The following is a 15,029-nucleotide window of genomic DNA, read 5'->3' as shown; positions in this document are numbered from 1 at the left end:
GCTGCTGTTCCTGCCTGTTGGCTGCCGCACGCCTGGGTGTGTATAGGAGTCTGCTGCAGCAACATTAATCATTACCTTAGGGAAAGATAATTATTCATGAAGAAATCATACCCTGTTAACGAGGAACCATGCTTAACTGCTTTCATGCTGCTCTGAACGCTTGTTTGATCTTTGCTTCCCTTGCTGCCGCTGCACCGACGACGGCCCCAGAATCCAGCCCCATGGCAAGCATCACTATCTCTGCGTTGGAATCAGGCACAACCAAGACTGTGGCAGATAAAAAAAATACAGACCTCAGGTGTGTTTAGTCCTCTTCCTGTGCTTTAGCCATCTATGGTATGGCACAGATGAGCACGAGGGCACTGGCAGCTGTGCTCCTGGGGTTTCCCCAGCACTGGGGGAAGGCTGGAGCCTCCCAAAGAGCCTCCTGCTCCTCAATCTTTGCGGGGGCTTTAAACCTTTAAGCCTGACTTAGGTCCCCCGGTTTGAAGGCACGTACCGGGGTCTAAGTGCCTCTTGTCGGCTGGGCTGCTGTGTGCATGCTGGTCTCTGGGAGGCTGCTATACCCATAAGTTTGGTAGGAGGGGATTTTTCCTTGGGGAATAGGAGCTCTGTTGTGGCAGATCCAGCTCAGACGTCGGTGAGAGCAGCCACTACCCTGCTCCCCATCCCCGGTCTGTGGCTCAACCACTGTAGCTGGCGGGGCTAAAATTGCAGGCAGAGCACTCACAGGAAGGAAAAGGAGATGAGCCAGCAAGGATGGGGTGCTGTGCAGCTGCCTGCGGTGCCGCATGCGTGCTGCTGGGGCCCCGTACTGGTGCTGTGAGACACTGGAGGCTTCAGCAGCAAGCATACCACCAGTGTTGCTTATTTTTCCCCTGTATTGCTGTTCCCATGTTATTTGGTCCTCACTTCCATGCGTCCTCAATTTGTCCCCATCTGTCCCCCGTTACGTGCTGACACTGGCAGCCCTTTGTGGGGAGCATCCCATCCTCTTGTGTTTGTTCAGAGCCTGGTGTAAGCAGCCATCCCTCCTGAACAGGACCTCTAGGATTTGCTGCATACTGATGTATTTGATGCAAGGACTGTCAAAATGCAGAAATGTACAACTCCTATGGAACGTATTAATGACTGTAGAGCAACACTTTCTGTTTGCTCCTGAAGGGCAGCTTGACGTACCCAAGCTGGCGCCAGTGCAGGGCCCAGGGAGCCTCCTGAGCATAACCTTGGGTGTCCATGTGCTGTAACAGAGGTGTCTGAGCTGCCTGATCACCAGGGGGTTTGCAGCCCTGTGGTGATGGGGGCACATTGCTGTGATAGTCTGCTGATCCCCCAGCCACCCCGTTCTCCCTTAAGTCGTGCGCTAGTCGCACGAGCCCAGGCTATCCACAGTACAGATGTGTGATCTGGGCTCAGTAAATTATGTGTCATTTTGATGGTTTGAATGGCTTTGCATTTCTATTCGATGGTTTCCATTTAGTCATTGGGTTGCCCAGTAAATTGTGTATTATAAGCCCACCAGTGCCCCTTAAGAAGCTGGGAACATGTGCCCTTGGGAACAGTGTCTTTGGAAAATGTATTGATTCTCAATCCTGTCTTTGCACTCTGGATGAACTTTGTCCTCACAAAATAAGAGAAGGTGATTTTTCTTTACCAGCCAGCTGGCCTTCAAATGAGCTACTCATAACACCGTCGCAAGCTCTAATCCGAGTAAACACAGAAAAGATGATTTACGAGCTGGGAAGAGAAGCCGTATTAGTTCATAATGAGGTTTAATACTTAGTGGCATATTCTCAAATATCGTCCTTAAGTACTGCAATGGGGTTTTGACTGCATGTTACAACATCAGTGTTTATGCTCTTCAGATCATGCAAGTGGTGGTTTTGTTTGCTTGCATTAACTGCAAGGCAACAAAATAGCAAAACAAGAGGAGCGATTTGGGGAAACACTGATTTCTGTAATCAGATTGGAATTGCAATCTGTCTGCTTCTACATGGGAGTAAATTTATTGGAGAGAATTCCAGGAGGTGAGGCAGAGCTGGGCAACGGCTCATGGTCAGGTCTGTGCGGTGCTGTGTGAGCCTGGTTGGTAGCTTGTTTCTTCATTTGCTCTCCTCATTGTGCAGCCTTTAGCTTTTGCTACCTAAAACTACCTAAGAAATAGGTGAAGATCAAGAGGCATAGTGTGGCCCTTAGGATTTCAGGGCAGGGAGCTCTTGCCTTCCTTGCAGGCAACTCTTTGCCTTGTATTTTCCTCAAAGGGCTCTTCATGGCTTGAGAATCGGGGAGTAGCTGGGGTGGGATGGGAGTGTCCAGGGGATTTCACAGCCTTAATGATGCTGGAGGGGCTTTTTCTGCTGGACATGTGCTGGCGGTTGGTCTGGGGACAAGGGCTTCTGGAAGATCAACTGTGGGGCTTTAACAAGCCCTTCTATCAAAGCCTCAGTATCTGTGATATAAGGGACAGAGTTCCCTTTTTCAACGGGAGAATTCAGAGGAAACTTTATTTATTTATTTATTCCTTTGCCTGAAATAAATACTTGTGTCCCTCTGGATCACCTTGTGTACCTTACGTGCTTCTAACAGCTCGTGCGAATGCCCACCCCACGAAACACCTCTGCGCTGATGGGGTGCAGAGAAACACCAGCAATACTGAAGAGTCTAAAATAAATACTCCCCTGGAGTAACTGCCGTCGGGGTGTTTTTCAGGCAGTGCTGGCCCCTTGCCCAGCACACCCACCCTCATCCCGCCATCTCCCCAGGCAAGTCCCTTAAAGCTGTTCTTCTATCTCTCTCTGTGTACAGGGAATTTTCCGCCCTCGGAGGCTGTTCCTGTGCATCCCCCAAGGAGCCGGTGGGAGCCGGCGGGGCCAAGCCTTTCCCGAGGGAACATGCACTGAAAGAGGAGCTTAGCCAGACCACGGCTGCCGGCGCCCTTCGCCTGGACCCTGATGGACTCCAAGGCAGGACTGCATTACCATGGTGATGATCTTAACCAAAACTCGGGAAAACAAAGGTGCTGACTCTGTAACATGCAGGACTGAGCTGGTAAGCTTTTTGTAATCTTTGTTCAAAACTATTTTGCTGCTGAGAGCTTTGCTCTAGCTTTATAATAAGGTTTTTTGTGCTGCAGGGCCAGATCTTTAGATGGTTTATAGCACTGATTTCTACCAAGCTGCATTAATATCCAAGGAGCAGGTGATTAGTAAATGATTGGAGTGCTGTGGCTTTTGCATATGTGAATTTCAGTAAGCATTCAATGGAATAAACAGCATTAAAAACTAAAATCAATGCCATGAATAACACAGGTGAGAAGTTGCTTCACCAACAGCGAACAGGTGCTCATCATTAATAGGAGGATGAGCAAGTGGGGAGCAGGATTAAGTGGGAGATGGTGAAGGGCAACGCTGTGGTACTTAACAGTCTCACTGACAGCCTGAAGGGATGCAAATCCAGCCACGCCAAATGAGCAACAACAAAATACCAAATTAGGGGCAGCGAACAGCCCAGATGATGCTGCAAGGGATGAGCCAGGCTGTGGGGCTGAGCGTACCTACAGTAGTGGGAAGGGAGGGGCAACACATTGTCTGAGGGGCAGGAGGAGGAGGAAAGGGATGATGGAGAGCTGTCTGAGAAAGTCCAGAGCGAGGCTGGTCATGGGCATTTTCTCCTCTGTTCTCCAGGAGAGATGGTTATAGTCTGAGAATAAATTAGACCAAAAGGCTATTCCTCATAGGCTGTGCTGAGAGCCTCAGATAAGGGCCTGCAGGAACACGGCAGGAAGCATCTGGCAGGATCAGCCATAAATGGGCATTATGAGCATGAAAGAAATATAAATGCCAAAGTTTGCTGAGGATGACAAACTGTCCAGCCGGGCTTCCCAGGCAGATAGCGCAGCGTGCTGGGGCAAAGGCAGGCTGCCCTGGCAATACGCGGTGGAGGAGAAGGCGAGCGAGCCAGAGGCAGCTTAAATCCTGCCTTAAAAGGGTGAGATTTGGGAAGGAAGGATATTGATATATTAGAAAAATATCCTTGCTTTAGTGTCAGCTCCTGCTGGGAAGGCATCATCTCCCGCGGCTGCTGTTCAGCATGGCGAGGGGGAAGCCTGAGCATCTGACGTTGCTGTGCCCCAGGAGGGGTGTGGGGCAGGTGGAGGGGAACTTGCTGCAGAGAGGCAGATGAGTAGTTGTTTCTTCTACTACTGTGGGAAGGGATGGGCACCCGGAGTGCCTGATGGCAGGCAGGGGAGGTGCGGAGCTGTGACATGAAACTTTGCCCTTGCGTGTTTGCCGAGTGTCTCCCGCAGCTCTGGGGCTGGGTCAATAGTGCAGTGATAGTCCTGGTTACACAGGCTGAATTGCTGAGTTGTCCGGGCTGTTGAACTGGGGCAGATGTTCACGAGAAGTCTGATCCACCAAAGAAAGCAAGGGTTTTTTCCATTGACTTCATGGGAAAGACCAAAAAGCAAAACCTAAAGAAAATAAATGTCAGAGCAGTGGGAATATTGCCTACCAACGCCTGATGGGCTTGTTTGGTTCAGTTCCTGGTTTGGTGTTAAGACGAAACTCTTCCAAAATGGTAATTATACTGAATATGAGACATATGTCATCTAAAAGTGTTCCTACCCCCTCCCACGTTTGCAGGCAGTAGCTGGTCTTTGGGGCTGGCACACAGATGGGCACTGGCACAACCGCTGCCTTCTCTGGGGCTTCTCCCACTTCCATCACCACCCTGCTTTGGCCATTCTTCGGAGACAGCTGCCTGTCTTCGCTGTCTCTGAATTAATTCTACCTGCCACTTCATAAGGTGGGGCATGACAGATAGAAATAGCCTGACTTCACCTAGAAAAGTGGCACATGCTTCAAAGAAGGTGAACAACCCTTATTTACCTTCTCCACCCCGTTGTTGTTTTCTGCCTCCGCATCACTCTATATCCAATATTTACAATGTTCTGTATATGAAGTGGGATCCTTCTGTTGGATTGCTCTGCACAGGCAAGTGCCAGCATTTGGTACCTCATTGTTGTTATTGTTATGTGAGCAGGCAACATGTAAAACATGGATCAGGAGAGAAGACGTGAATGTGGTGGCCTAACGCCAGATAAAGCACAGCTATGACAGTATGGGTGAACGGGGAGGTCATGCTGGTGCTTCCCTCGGGTGATGTAAAGCCTCGGTCAGATGGGATGGTGTTGCCGGGGAAGACCTTCAGAAGCAGAATATGGATATTTTGGGGGGATAATAAAAGAGCAATTAGTTTGGAAGTGTGTTTTTGCAGACATAGCTGAAATGGCATGTAGCTGCAGATGACATATTGATTTATTGTACATAAAACTGTCCATGCCCATTTTTGGAAGTCTGATGATGTCTCTTACACTGTCAAGAGGAAAATTCGTAGAAAAAAGAGTGTAAAAGACATCCAGGATTATTTTGTCCCCACATAGTGGTGTTTTTCCCTATTTTTATTGCAAATCAATGTGCTGGGGTGAGGACGGCTTGCCATAGAAACACACTATACATTTAAAAAAAGCTAAATAACTGCTTTGTACCTAGGCAGGAGGCCTTGATGGGCTTGGATGGGGTTCAGATACCACTGCTGCTGCTTTCTTGCCCAATCCAGAATTACCACTGAATTGCAGGTCCCGGTTTAGTTTCTCTGGTGTTTTGGGTCCTGGAGCTGGGTACCTTGCTGCAGCTATTCCCGTGGGTAAATACGAGGTGCGGAGCCATGATTTGTGAGCTCAGGGCTCGACACCAACTCTCTGCAGCAGGGTTTGTTTAAATTTTGTTTCGCTGAGGGAAGATGACTCTGTCTGTCCCCCGGTCCCTGCCAAAACAGGACCATCGCGGGCGCCCAAGGCTCTTCTCCCTGCTGGGTGCTGCGCGGCTTTGCCAAGGCTGGAGGCAGGGTGGTTTCTGGTGCCCCGGTTGAGTCTGCGAGAAGTGAATAGTTTTTCTGGTTGTTTGCAGCACACTCCAAAGATGAGTCAAGGACCTACCCTCTTCTCTTGTGGCGTGATGGGTAAGTAACAGAAACTTCTGTCCATATTTACTCCACCTCTGCTCCTGCTTCCTTGTAGCGGTGGGCGGGAAGATGTCCTGACTGGATGGATCTCTCAAAAGAATGCTCCCCTGCAGACCCTGGGGCTGGCATCCACCCACCCGCCCCAGATAGCTGGGATGGAGGAGCACCCACCCCACCACCCATGAGTGGTGGCCATCACGCCTGGGCCACCCTCCTTCCCAGAGGCGGTTGTCCTGCCCCGTTGCCATTGCTGAGTGAATTGCTTACCTCCTTCCCCCTCCTCAGTGCTTTGATATGCCTGCTTATTTTTTGAGTAACTTGAACAGCTGAGGTCATAAGCATTTTGGGTCTGAGACTGTGTTTGAGTATCCAGCCCACAACTGTGGCTCTTGACTGTTTGCACTATGCAAGTCATAAATATCAGTATTATCACTAAAATGTTCTACCACTTGGACAGGCCTCAAACAATATGGAAAATGCTTTTGACAATAACTATGGTATAGGATGTTTAAAACCTTTTGTGTCAGAGCCTGCTGTCAATTTTTATGCTGAACAGCCACGAAAATTGATGGAGGATTGGTGCCTTGGCCAGTGATCCTAAAAAAATGATAGTGCTGGAGGATGTGCTGTCATATTGTGCTCTTTGGGTTTTGTGGTGGGGATCCTGTTACAAGGCAAAGTCTCAAAATCCAATTAAAATTGTAGGTCAAGTTTGAGCCAAGCTACTTGCTATGAAAGCCAGTACTTTACAAAGAGGCTGCCCCTTTTCTTCATGGACACAGTTCTCATTAGCCTTAATGGGAGCCGAGCACGTGCATTGGCAGGAGGTATTTCCCAAGCACTCTGATAACTCCAGTCATTGAGTGGATGGGAGAAGTTGGAAAGCATTTGGATTTTTTCAGATGAAAGTCACAAGCTTCCAGGTCAAGAAGGGGTAGAGACAGCCCGCTCCCTTTCTCTAGCCTGTCAAACATGAGTGAGGAACAAAGAAACCCAGCAGATGGTTTTGTCTTGCGTGTGGCACTGGCAGGCTCTTCAACAGATATGAAGAGTCTACGTATAGTTAAAAAGCAGCTTGTCTTTAAGAGCTTTTACAAAGCTGATCTTCCTTGGCTGCCAAATTATCCTCTTTCTGAAGGAACTGAATGCCATCTCCTTGATAACAGCTTGCCATTTAATAGTCTTCATCATGCCCAGTCAAGAGGAGCCAGTCTCTCCAGCATGCAAGGGCATCGGTTGGCTTGGGTTTAATTTTAGGCATATTTGCCAAGAGTTCTTCTTGCTGTCTCCAAACATGGGCCACGGTCACAGACTAATCCAATGTCAAAACTCGCTTGACTTTTTAAATAAGTCCCATGGTTATAATGGCACCAAATGCAAAATTGGGGGAATATCTCAGGTCAGAGAGCCATGTCCCTGTCGGTGGAAAGCACTGAGATAAACACAGTGAAGTTTGGACAGACAGCACAGCCAACAGGAGGCAAAGACTTATAGTCCCATGTATGGTGTTGAGGAGATGGAGGGAAGTGGGCTGAATTTTCTGGGTTTTTAGTCAGAAGAGGCTGAGGGTCTTAGCACAGGGTCTTCCCTGTTGCCTTTGGGGGTGAGGGCAGCTTTGGGCAGGAAGGCAGCTCATGGCTGGTCCTAGTGGCCCAGCCTTGGCCAGGCTGCCAGAGTGAGCATCATCCAAACCCTGGAGCTTCCCATAGGCATTGGCTCAGGAGTGTTTATCTCCAGGAAGGAGAAGGAAGAAGTTGAGTCAAAGCCTCAAGGGGTGTGTAATGGACCATGACCAAGAAACCCAGCTGGCCCAAGATGGCAAGGCTGGGGTCCTGCTTACTCGTGGCATAATGTGGAGGGAAAAGAGTAAACTGAAGCCCAAGCATCTTGGATGTAGATGTCTCGTGAGGTACTAAACACTGGAAGAATCTGAAAATCAATTATAGACTGTAATGTAACTCAATACATGAGTAAACATTATTAAAGACTTGATATGTCGATGATGCAATGTTAGATCCACTTTTCAAGGTGACCTAAATAATGTTTTGATAAAGGGTTTGGTTTTTCTCCTTTTTTCCCTTTCCTTCCTCTGCAGTCTCCATCACATGCCCCCAGTAAAAATATCCGTGACCGCGCTAGAGAAAGAAAGCAGCATATTAGAAAGTCGGGGCATTACTTTTGGCTTCCCATATTGAATTTTTTCTGTCGTCGGGTGGATGGCAGAAGAAAATTTACAATATTTTAACAAGGCTTTGGCAGCATTGCTTAACCTTGCCCTAGCAGGTATATGAACAGCACTCAGTGTCTAAAGGCTGCACTAGTCCAGCCTTCTAAGAGAAACTTGGTGGGCGTGTACCAACAGCCATGGCCTCCTGTTTTCTGTGTAAGCAAGAAATTATCTTTGAGGCAAGCTGCAGGCAGGGTTTTATTGAGGCTGTGACAAGGTGCTTGCAAGTGTAATCGCCCTGGCTGTAGGATCAGAGTCCTAGCACAGCAGGCGTTGCATGCACAGCCTTCCTTGTTGAAAGGGAAGGGGAGGATGGGTTTGAGCCCATCAGAGACGGATCCTGAATACATCTTCTGTGAAATGCTCTTTTAAAAGTAACCATCATTTGCCTTTCCCCTTGGAAAGCGCCTCCAGAATTTGTCCTTGTAGAGTGCTGTGGCAGATCGGGGTGATGGATGGAATGCACAGGTCAGCTCGTCCGTCCTTCGGCACGCTCCTCCACCGGCACAGTTTGGCAACACTGGCGGTCCGAGAGGCAAACATGCTGGCGGGTTTGCAGCCTTGGGTCTTGTCATTGCACACCTCTTACCTGGAAATTACTTTTCACACCGCATGGGTGATGGTGGAAAGCCAAGAAGCCAGAAGGAGGTCCAGCTTTGGGGTGATGCCCCTCAATTGCATCCTGAAAGCGCTCGCCTGCCACTCTGCCTCCCAGTGCAGGGCTTGCACGCCTCCTGTTTCTGAACTGGGATTTCCTGGGATGGGATTTCAGGGTTGTTTTGGAAAGCCATCAGTGTAGAACAGCATCTTGGTGCATGTCCAAGCACAGTCAATCCACAAAGAGAAAAAGCCACTCAGGGAAAGCCAACAAGGCGTAGCTGCAGCGGGGAGACATCGCCAGAGGATCGCGTTGAAGAGCAAGGCATGTTTCACTGTTGAGATAGGGAATTTCCCTCCCCCGTGCAGGCTGTTGGCACAACGAGTCCGCAGCCCACTGGTGTGTTTATTCTCTGGCGGTAGATTTGGGGGCTGTTGTTTTCATTTCCCATTGAAGCACAGCTCTGCGCATCGTATTTTAATCTTATTTCTGCGATGGGAAGGCTCTATGGCACTGCCATCAGCTAATTACAACCATTAAATTTGTTCCACATTTAGAAATCATCTCTCAAACATAAACAGGGGGCAGTGGAAAATGCAGGCTGCCTTTTTCCCTGTGCACGGAGACTGGGAGACTGAAATTCGACTTGAATAATGTAGGAAAAAAAGGAATTGGATGCACACCCGTGTGAAGAGAAGTGTTTGGGTTAGGATCCAAACAGAATTTATCTGCCAAAAAGGAGAAGAAAAATTGATTGAAACCCGTAATTGCTTTACAAGTTGCCATAATAAATTATGTATTAATGTAAATTATTTCACGGGAAAAGAACGTAGAGGAAACTTGAGCAGAAGGATCATGCATTATGTATAAAAAGGAACTGTAAAAATATTATAGCAGCACATTTGTGTCGCTGTAGTTAAAGTTGTGTCAGCGTTTTGGTTTTACACCCTTCTCTGTGGTTATGAACGTAGTCATTAAAATTTACTTTGTGTCACCAGAGGAGCATGACAGTTGTTTAAAAAGCCTGCGACCATCCTGAAGTTGCAAGGTCCCTGGCGTGTCCGTGCCCTGCTCCTGCAAAACCTGGACCTTGGCGTTTGGAAACTGGGCTCTGATGCTCTGAGGATGGATCACGTTCTCCACAGGGCTGCGTGAAGCTCTCAGGGATGTTCGGAGAACACCACCCCTCTCCTTGGTTTTGGGACATGACTTCAGCTTGTGAGTGCCTCGTGCCCTGGACCACTGGGCTCATTTGATGTGGTGAAGGTTGCATGGGAGAACAGATGGACGTTGTAAGGGTTTATGTTCACTCTTAAAAGTGAAGGTCTTGGTTTTGCCCAAAAGGAAATTTAGGAGTAGGTAGCAGCGCTGATGGTGTTTGAGCATGCTGCCAACGGTCCCAGGGCAGGTTGAGCCCTGCTCACATGTAGGCAGCTTCTGGCTTGTCTCTGAAAATAGGAGAGGAGGAAAATAAACCATGCGAGGACTGCCCAGCAGCCAGAGCCCGGGACGTGCCAGGTCTTGGCGGGGCTTGTTGCCGCTTGCCCAGCCCGGTGAGTCCTGCCGGCGCGTGCCGACGAGGCGCTAGCCCTGTGCAGAGAGCAGATGCTGCGGCTTGCAGCGACGACCACTCTTCACCCACACCCCGAGTGCTCCAGCACCCAACATCTCCCTCCCAGAGCATCCCTGGCGGGGCTGCTCCCCACCACCCTGGGGTCAACAGCTCTGCCACCAAACTGTCCTGGAGGCCGGGCAGGGCGAAGGCGTGCAGGCTGGCGGGGTGACGCGGGAGCCAGGGCTCAGATCACTCTTTCCAGGGCTGAATCAGAGCTAACCAGCGCAGCCTTGCTTTGCAAAGCAGAAATAGTTTGGGTTTGGGTTCCTCTGAGGCTGGGCAGCCTGGGAGCTTGCAGCTGTAACCTGGATTTAATGCTGCTTCTTGACGGTCTGAATTTCTTCCTGCTTTGTGCATGGTTTGCAAGAGGGCTCAGGCTCCTGCTGCCATGGCCAGAGAGGGCAGGATGAGAAATTCAGTCCTCCCCAGGCTGCCGATAACACCCCTCTGTGTCTTGGGAGCTGGAAAGCTATTTCACAACCAGAGAGATGCCAGAAAATTCATTTTGCGTTGCCTCACCCTGGAAATGCAGATTTGCGGATCAAAATATCTCAAAAGAAATTTGCTGGACATGCTCATTAAGTGACTTGAAGTGTTTATTTTTGCAGTTCTAAGTTAAAATCTGAAAGTGCGATGCTGTTTCATCCAAGGACGCTAACAGCCAAGAAGGACCTGTTTAACCAGGGGAAGAGCCCCTTGTGCCACACTTACATCATGCTCTGGTTCTTCTACCATTTTTCCAATAGGCAAAGAAGAGTTTTCCAGCGAAGCAACTCACTTACAAACCGAGGGGTTCTTGTGGTAGGTTTTATCGTGGAACAAATTACTGCCTCAGGGTAAACCGAGTTGAGGTTTGTAATGTAAGAAAATTAATACATGCTTAACTGCAGCAGTATTAATGGCTCTGCTGCAATTATCGTTATCAACGTGCTCAGGATGAGAATCTTGGTTTTAAAAAATTGAACAGAAAACTGGCTGCTTTTCCTCAGTAAGGCTTTCCCGAGTCCTTTAATTATACCCTCAGCCCTTCGACTGTCCCATTTTTATTTTGTTTCGGGGCGAGCAGTTTTCTGTTTGCGGTGAAAAACCATTTTCTGGGTTATGTGGTAGTTTGGGACCAGGCAGTGGTGCTCGGGGGTTTGGGGGGGTCAGGCTGTGCCAGGGAGTCCTCCTTGCCCTGCCAAAAAAACAGCTCTCAAAGCACAAGGGGAAAAGCAAATAACCCCAAACTGGCGCTGGGGATAACGGTGCGATTACCGGTCTCTTTGCAAGGTTTGGAAGATTTATAGCTGTTTGTGCTGAAGCAGGGGTGAAAGAGGAAGGTGTCTCGTATCCTCCTCACCAAGGCCTTTTGTACAACGTGACGTCTCTGGCTGGAGGATCGTGGCAGCTTGCCATGAAAAATCAGCTTCTATTTCTGTTTCCTTTGTCTGCTGACCTGACCCAAGAAATCTCTCTGCTGGCAGCATAATAAGGAGGGGAAAATAATAAAGATCTAAGTGTAGATGTAATTGTTTAGTGCAGATTTCTCACTGTTCATTGTGTTTATTAAAATGAGGACAGTGACAGTTAAAATGCTGTGTGGTTATTGAGTGCAGAGCCAGGTTGTTTGTGGCTGGAGCTGTTACGGCAGCAGCTGGATGCAGGGAGAAATGGGAAAACTGGCCAAGAGTGGTGTAAGGGGCCCCAAATCTGACCTCCTGACTTGAAACCGATCCCTGGTTATAAGCATTCTGCACCGTTGCATCTTCGCTATCACACTGGTACCTACAGCTGCAGGCTGGGTACAGCTTTTAATTCATCCTTCAGTTGCCTGAGTGGAAAATCCCCCAAACCCCTAAAAATATTGCACAATTTAGATATGATCATATGAAACTTTGCAGTGACGGTTAGCTAGCATGGTTTGCCTCTGTTAGCAGCAGCCGACGACAAAAACGTCTGTTGGGTGATTACTTTTTTCCACTGCAGCAGCTGATGGGGTTGTCCTACCATGGTTTTCCTGTTGAGTGTCAACAACGTATCTGCAGAGAGCCCCGTTCACCTACGCAGCCTGTGCTGGGGAGCCAGACCTTGACGATACTTAGCTTTCTTCTTCTATTGTCAGCGGGACTGTGCGTGGGAATGAGATCATCACCCTTAATCCTCTCTTTTGACAGTCATCAGTGGAATTTCTGAATACAGCTGTAGCCGGGTTTGCAGTCTTCCTATGTGGAGCTGCCTATAGCCATATATGTTTCAGCCCGTAGACTTTGGAGGTGCAGGTTTCTCAGAGCTTTACTCAGGCACCGCAAAACCCATCTGATAAAAGGAATATCTTTATGCTGGCCCTGAAGCCATGCAGCAGGTCACCACCATCTTTTGATGCACTGCATTGGAAGACTTAATGCAAGGCAAATTTGCAGGAGGAACAAATTCCTGTGTAAGCGAGCTGAAAGAAAGAGAGGGGGAGAAAATGTTATTAAAATGTATTTTTTTTAAAAAGTGAACCTATTAAGTGATTTTTTTTTTTACTTTAAATAAATGGATCAGCATTATGTTGGTTACAGAAACGCAAACAATTGGCTGTGCTAGCTACAACTGGGATTTTCAAGGCAACCCCGAAGAGCTGCTAAGCCCAGGTTGCTGCAGAAGATTAGGAGGGTGTGGGTACCCGGTTTCTGTAGCACGGGAATGCTCCGTGCGGGTAACCAGGCAGGGGGGCACCTGGGCCAGAGCACCCAGGTGGCCCCAGATTTGGGGGTCGGAGGGGAGATGGATGATGAACCTCACCTCAAGGACCTAAGAACAGCATCCTACAAAGAACTGCTGGAGTTTTGTCGTGCAGCTATTATAGCATTGGCCATCTTAGAGCTTATTATGTGCACCAACTTTTGTTAGAACAGTATCTTTGGGTTGGTTTGGGAGAGATGCACAGAGCCTCAGTGGGGCTGAGTTGATTTCACTGGAGCAATGCTGTTCCAGCAGACAACCTGATGGGTGTCAGGATGGCTTTTGGTTTCCCGTAGGCTCTGACAACCTTCCTGGGATTGCTGTGCAACGGCAGGCAGCTTGATGCCTGGGAGCACTCCCCTTTCTGTTAGGACCGTCCCAACTGCTATCTCATCTCCTTTCTGGTGTTTTGTCCCCCGAGGTCCATCTCTCCCCAGCGGTGCTACAGCTTTGTGCTCTTCACTTCCAGTTTTTGTTAATTTCTAGGCAATTATTGATTGTGGAGCTCAGGACGCACGCATCTGAGACATGAGTTAGTACAGAGAGAAGGCAACGGCCGTACCATTTTATACTGCTGAATTTCCCTTAGCTAGTGCAACCTGGATATTCAAAGGCATGTTTTTATCTTCTTCTAGCAGTTTTGCTCCTACTCCGATTATCACTTTGACTCTCTCTCTCCATCTACACTGCAGCAACCACTCTTCTGGCAGTTTGGAAAACCATATTCCAAGAGTTAATTAATTTGTACTGGAAAACATCCCATATGCTACTTTTTTGTTTATGGACATAGAAAGCGAATCGCAGAATTAATTAATGCTAATGCTTGTGAATGTGTGTTATTTTTTTTTCTCCTTTCTGAACCAGAAAATGACAGATGGAGAGATCTCAGCAGGAAATGTCCACTTCAGCTCGAGCAGCCGGGCACCAGCATCTGGGACTGCTTGTCGGACAAGGGCGAAGAGGGCTCGCGCTGGCCAAGGGAGACGGCCAGCACCTGCTCCGTCACCAACCTGATCAAAGACCTCAGCCTCAGTGACCCCCACGGCAACCCTTCAGCCCCCCCCAGCAAGCGCCAGTGCCGCTCGCTCTCATTTTCGGATGAAATGTCAAGCTGCGGGACCTCGTGGAGACCCTTAGGCTCGAAGGTTTGGACCCCGGTTGAGAAACGGCGGTGTTACAGCGGGGGGAGCGTGCAACGCTACTCCAACGGCTTTGCCACCATGCAGAGGAGCTCGAGCTTCAGCCTGCCCTCGCGGTCCAACCCGCTCTCCTGCGAGCATCCCGCCTTCAGCAGCCGGCTGGGATGCCAGCCTGGCACGGGGCCGAGGAAATCAGCCACCGGCAGGCACGGAGGAGACCGGGTGGACATGCAGAGATCCCTCTCCTGCTCACACGACCGCTTCTCCTCCTCGGAGTACTGCCCACCCTCGGCAAGCAGCACGCCCGCCTCCACGCCGGAGCTGGGGCGACGGGCCGGTGGGCTCTCCCGAAGCCGCTCCCAGCCCTGTGTCCTGAATGACAAAAAGGTCGGGATCAAGCGACGGAGACCAGAGGAGGTTCAGGAGCAACGGCCCTCGCTGGACCTCGCCAAGATGACCCAGGTAAGAGGCGGCGGTGCTGTCCCTGCAGGGCCCCTGCAAGGCTCAGCAGCAAGGTGATGCTGTTCTCTGCTTTGCTAAAAATCCTTCAGCATCTTCCTGAGGTGGGTCTGCATTGTGCAGAGTATCATGGGTGTTACAGGGAAGCTCATCCTTCTGTCTGAGCAGAAAACCCATTCCCCTACAAATGGATTTCTTTAATAAATCCCTGCATTTCTGTTCTGCGCTGATTTTTGCATGCTGAGTCCACCGTGTTGT

General features: G+C 49.2%; 1 protein-coding gene across 1 annotated transcript in view; it reads left to right on the top strand.

Moving 5' to 3' along the window:
* Positions 1–15,029, top strand: part of FAM53B (family with sequence similarity 53 member B) — a 56,377-nt gene that overhangs the window by 15,993 nt on the left and 25,355 nt on the right. Inside the window, exons 2-4 of the mRNA XM_064464353.1 lie at positions 2,806–3,048; positions 5,970–6,021; positions 14,038–14,774. Coding sequence (XP_064320423.1) covers positions 2,980–3,048; positions 5,970–6,021; positions 14,038–14,774 — 858 coding nt within the window. The 5' untranslated portion in view covers positions 2,806–2,979. The remainder of the gene's footprint in view (positions 1–2,805; positions 3,049–5,969; positions 6,022–14,037; positions 14,775–15,029) is intronic.

The sequence above is a fragment of the Phalacrocorax carbo genome, chromosome 12 (assembly GCF_963921805.1).
Source record: "Phalacrocorax carbo chromosome 12, bPhaCar2.1, whole genome shotgun sequence".
NCBI classification, from domain to species: domain Eukaryota; kingdom Metazoa; phylum Chordata; class Aves; order Suliformes; family Phalacrocoracidae; genus Phalacrocorax; species Phalacrocorax carbo.
The sequence above is the reverse complement of the archived record's forward strand: the minus strand, read 5'-3'. Positions and strand labels throughout refer to the sequence as shown.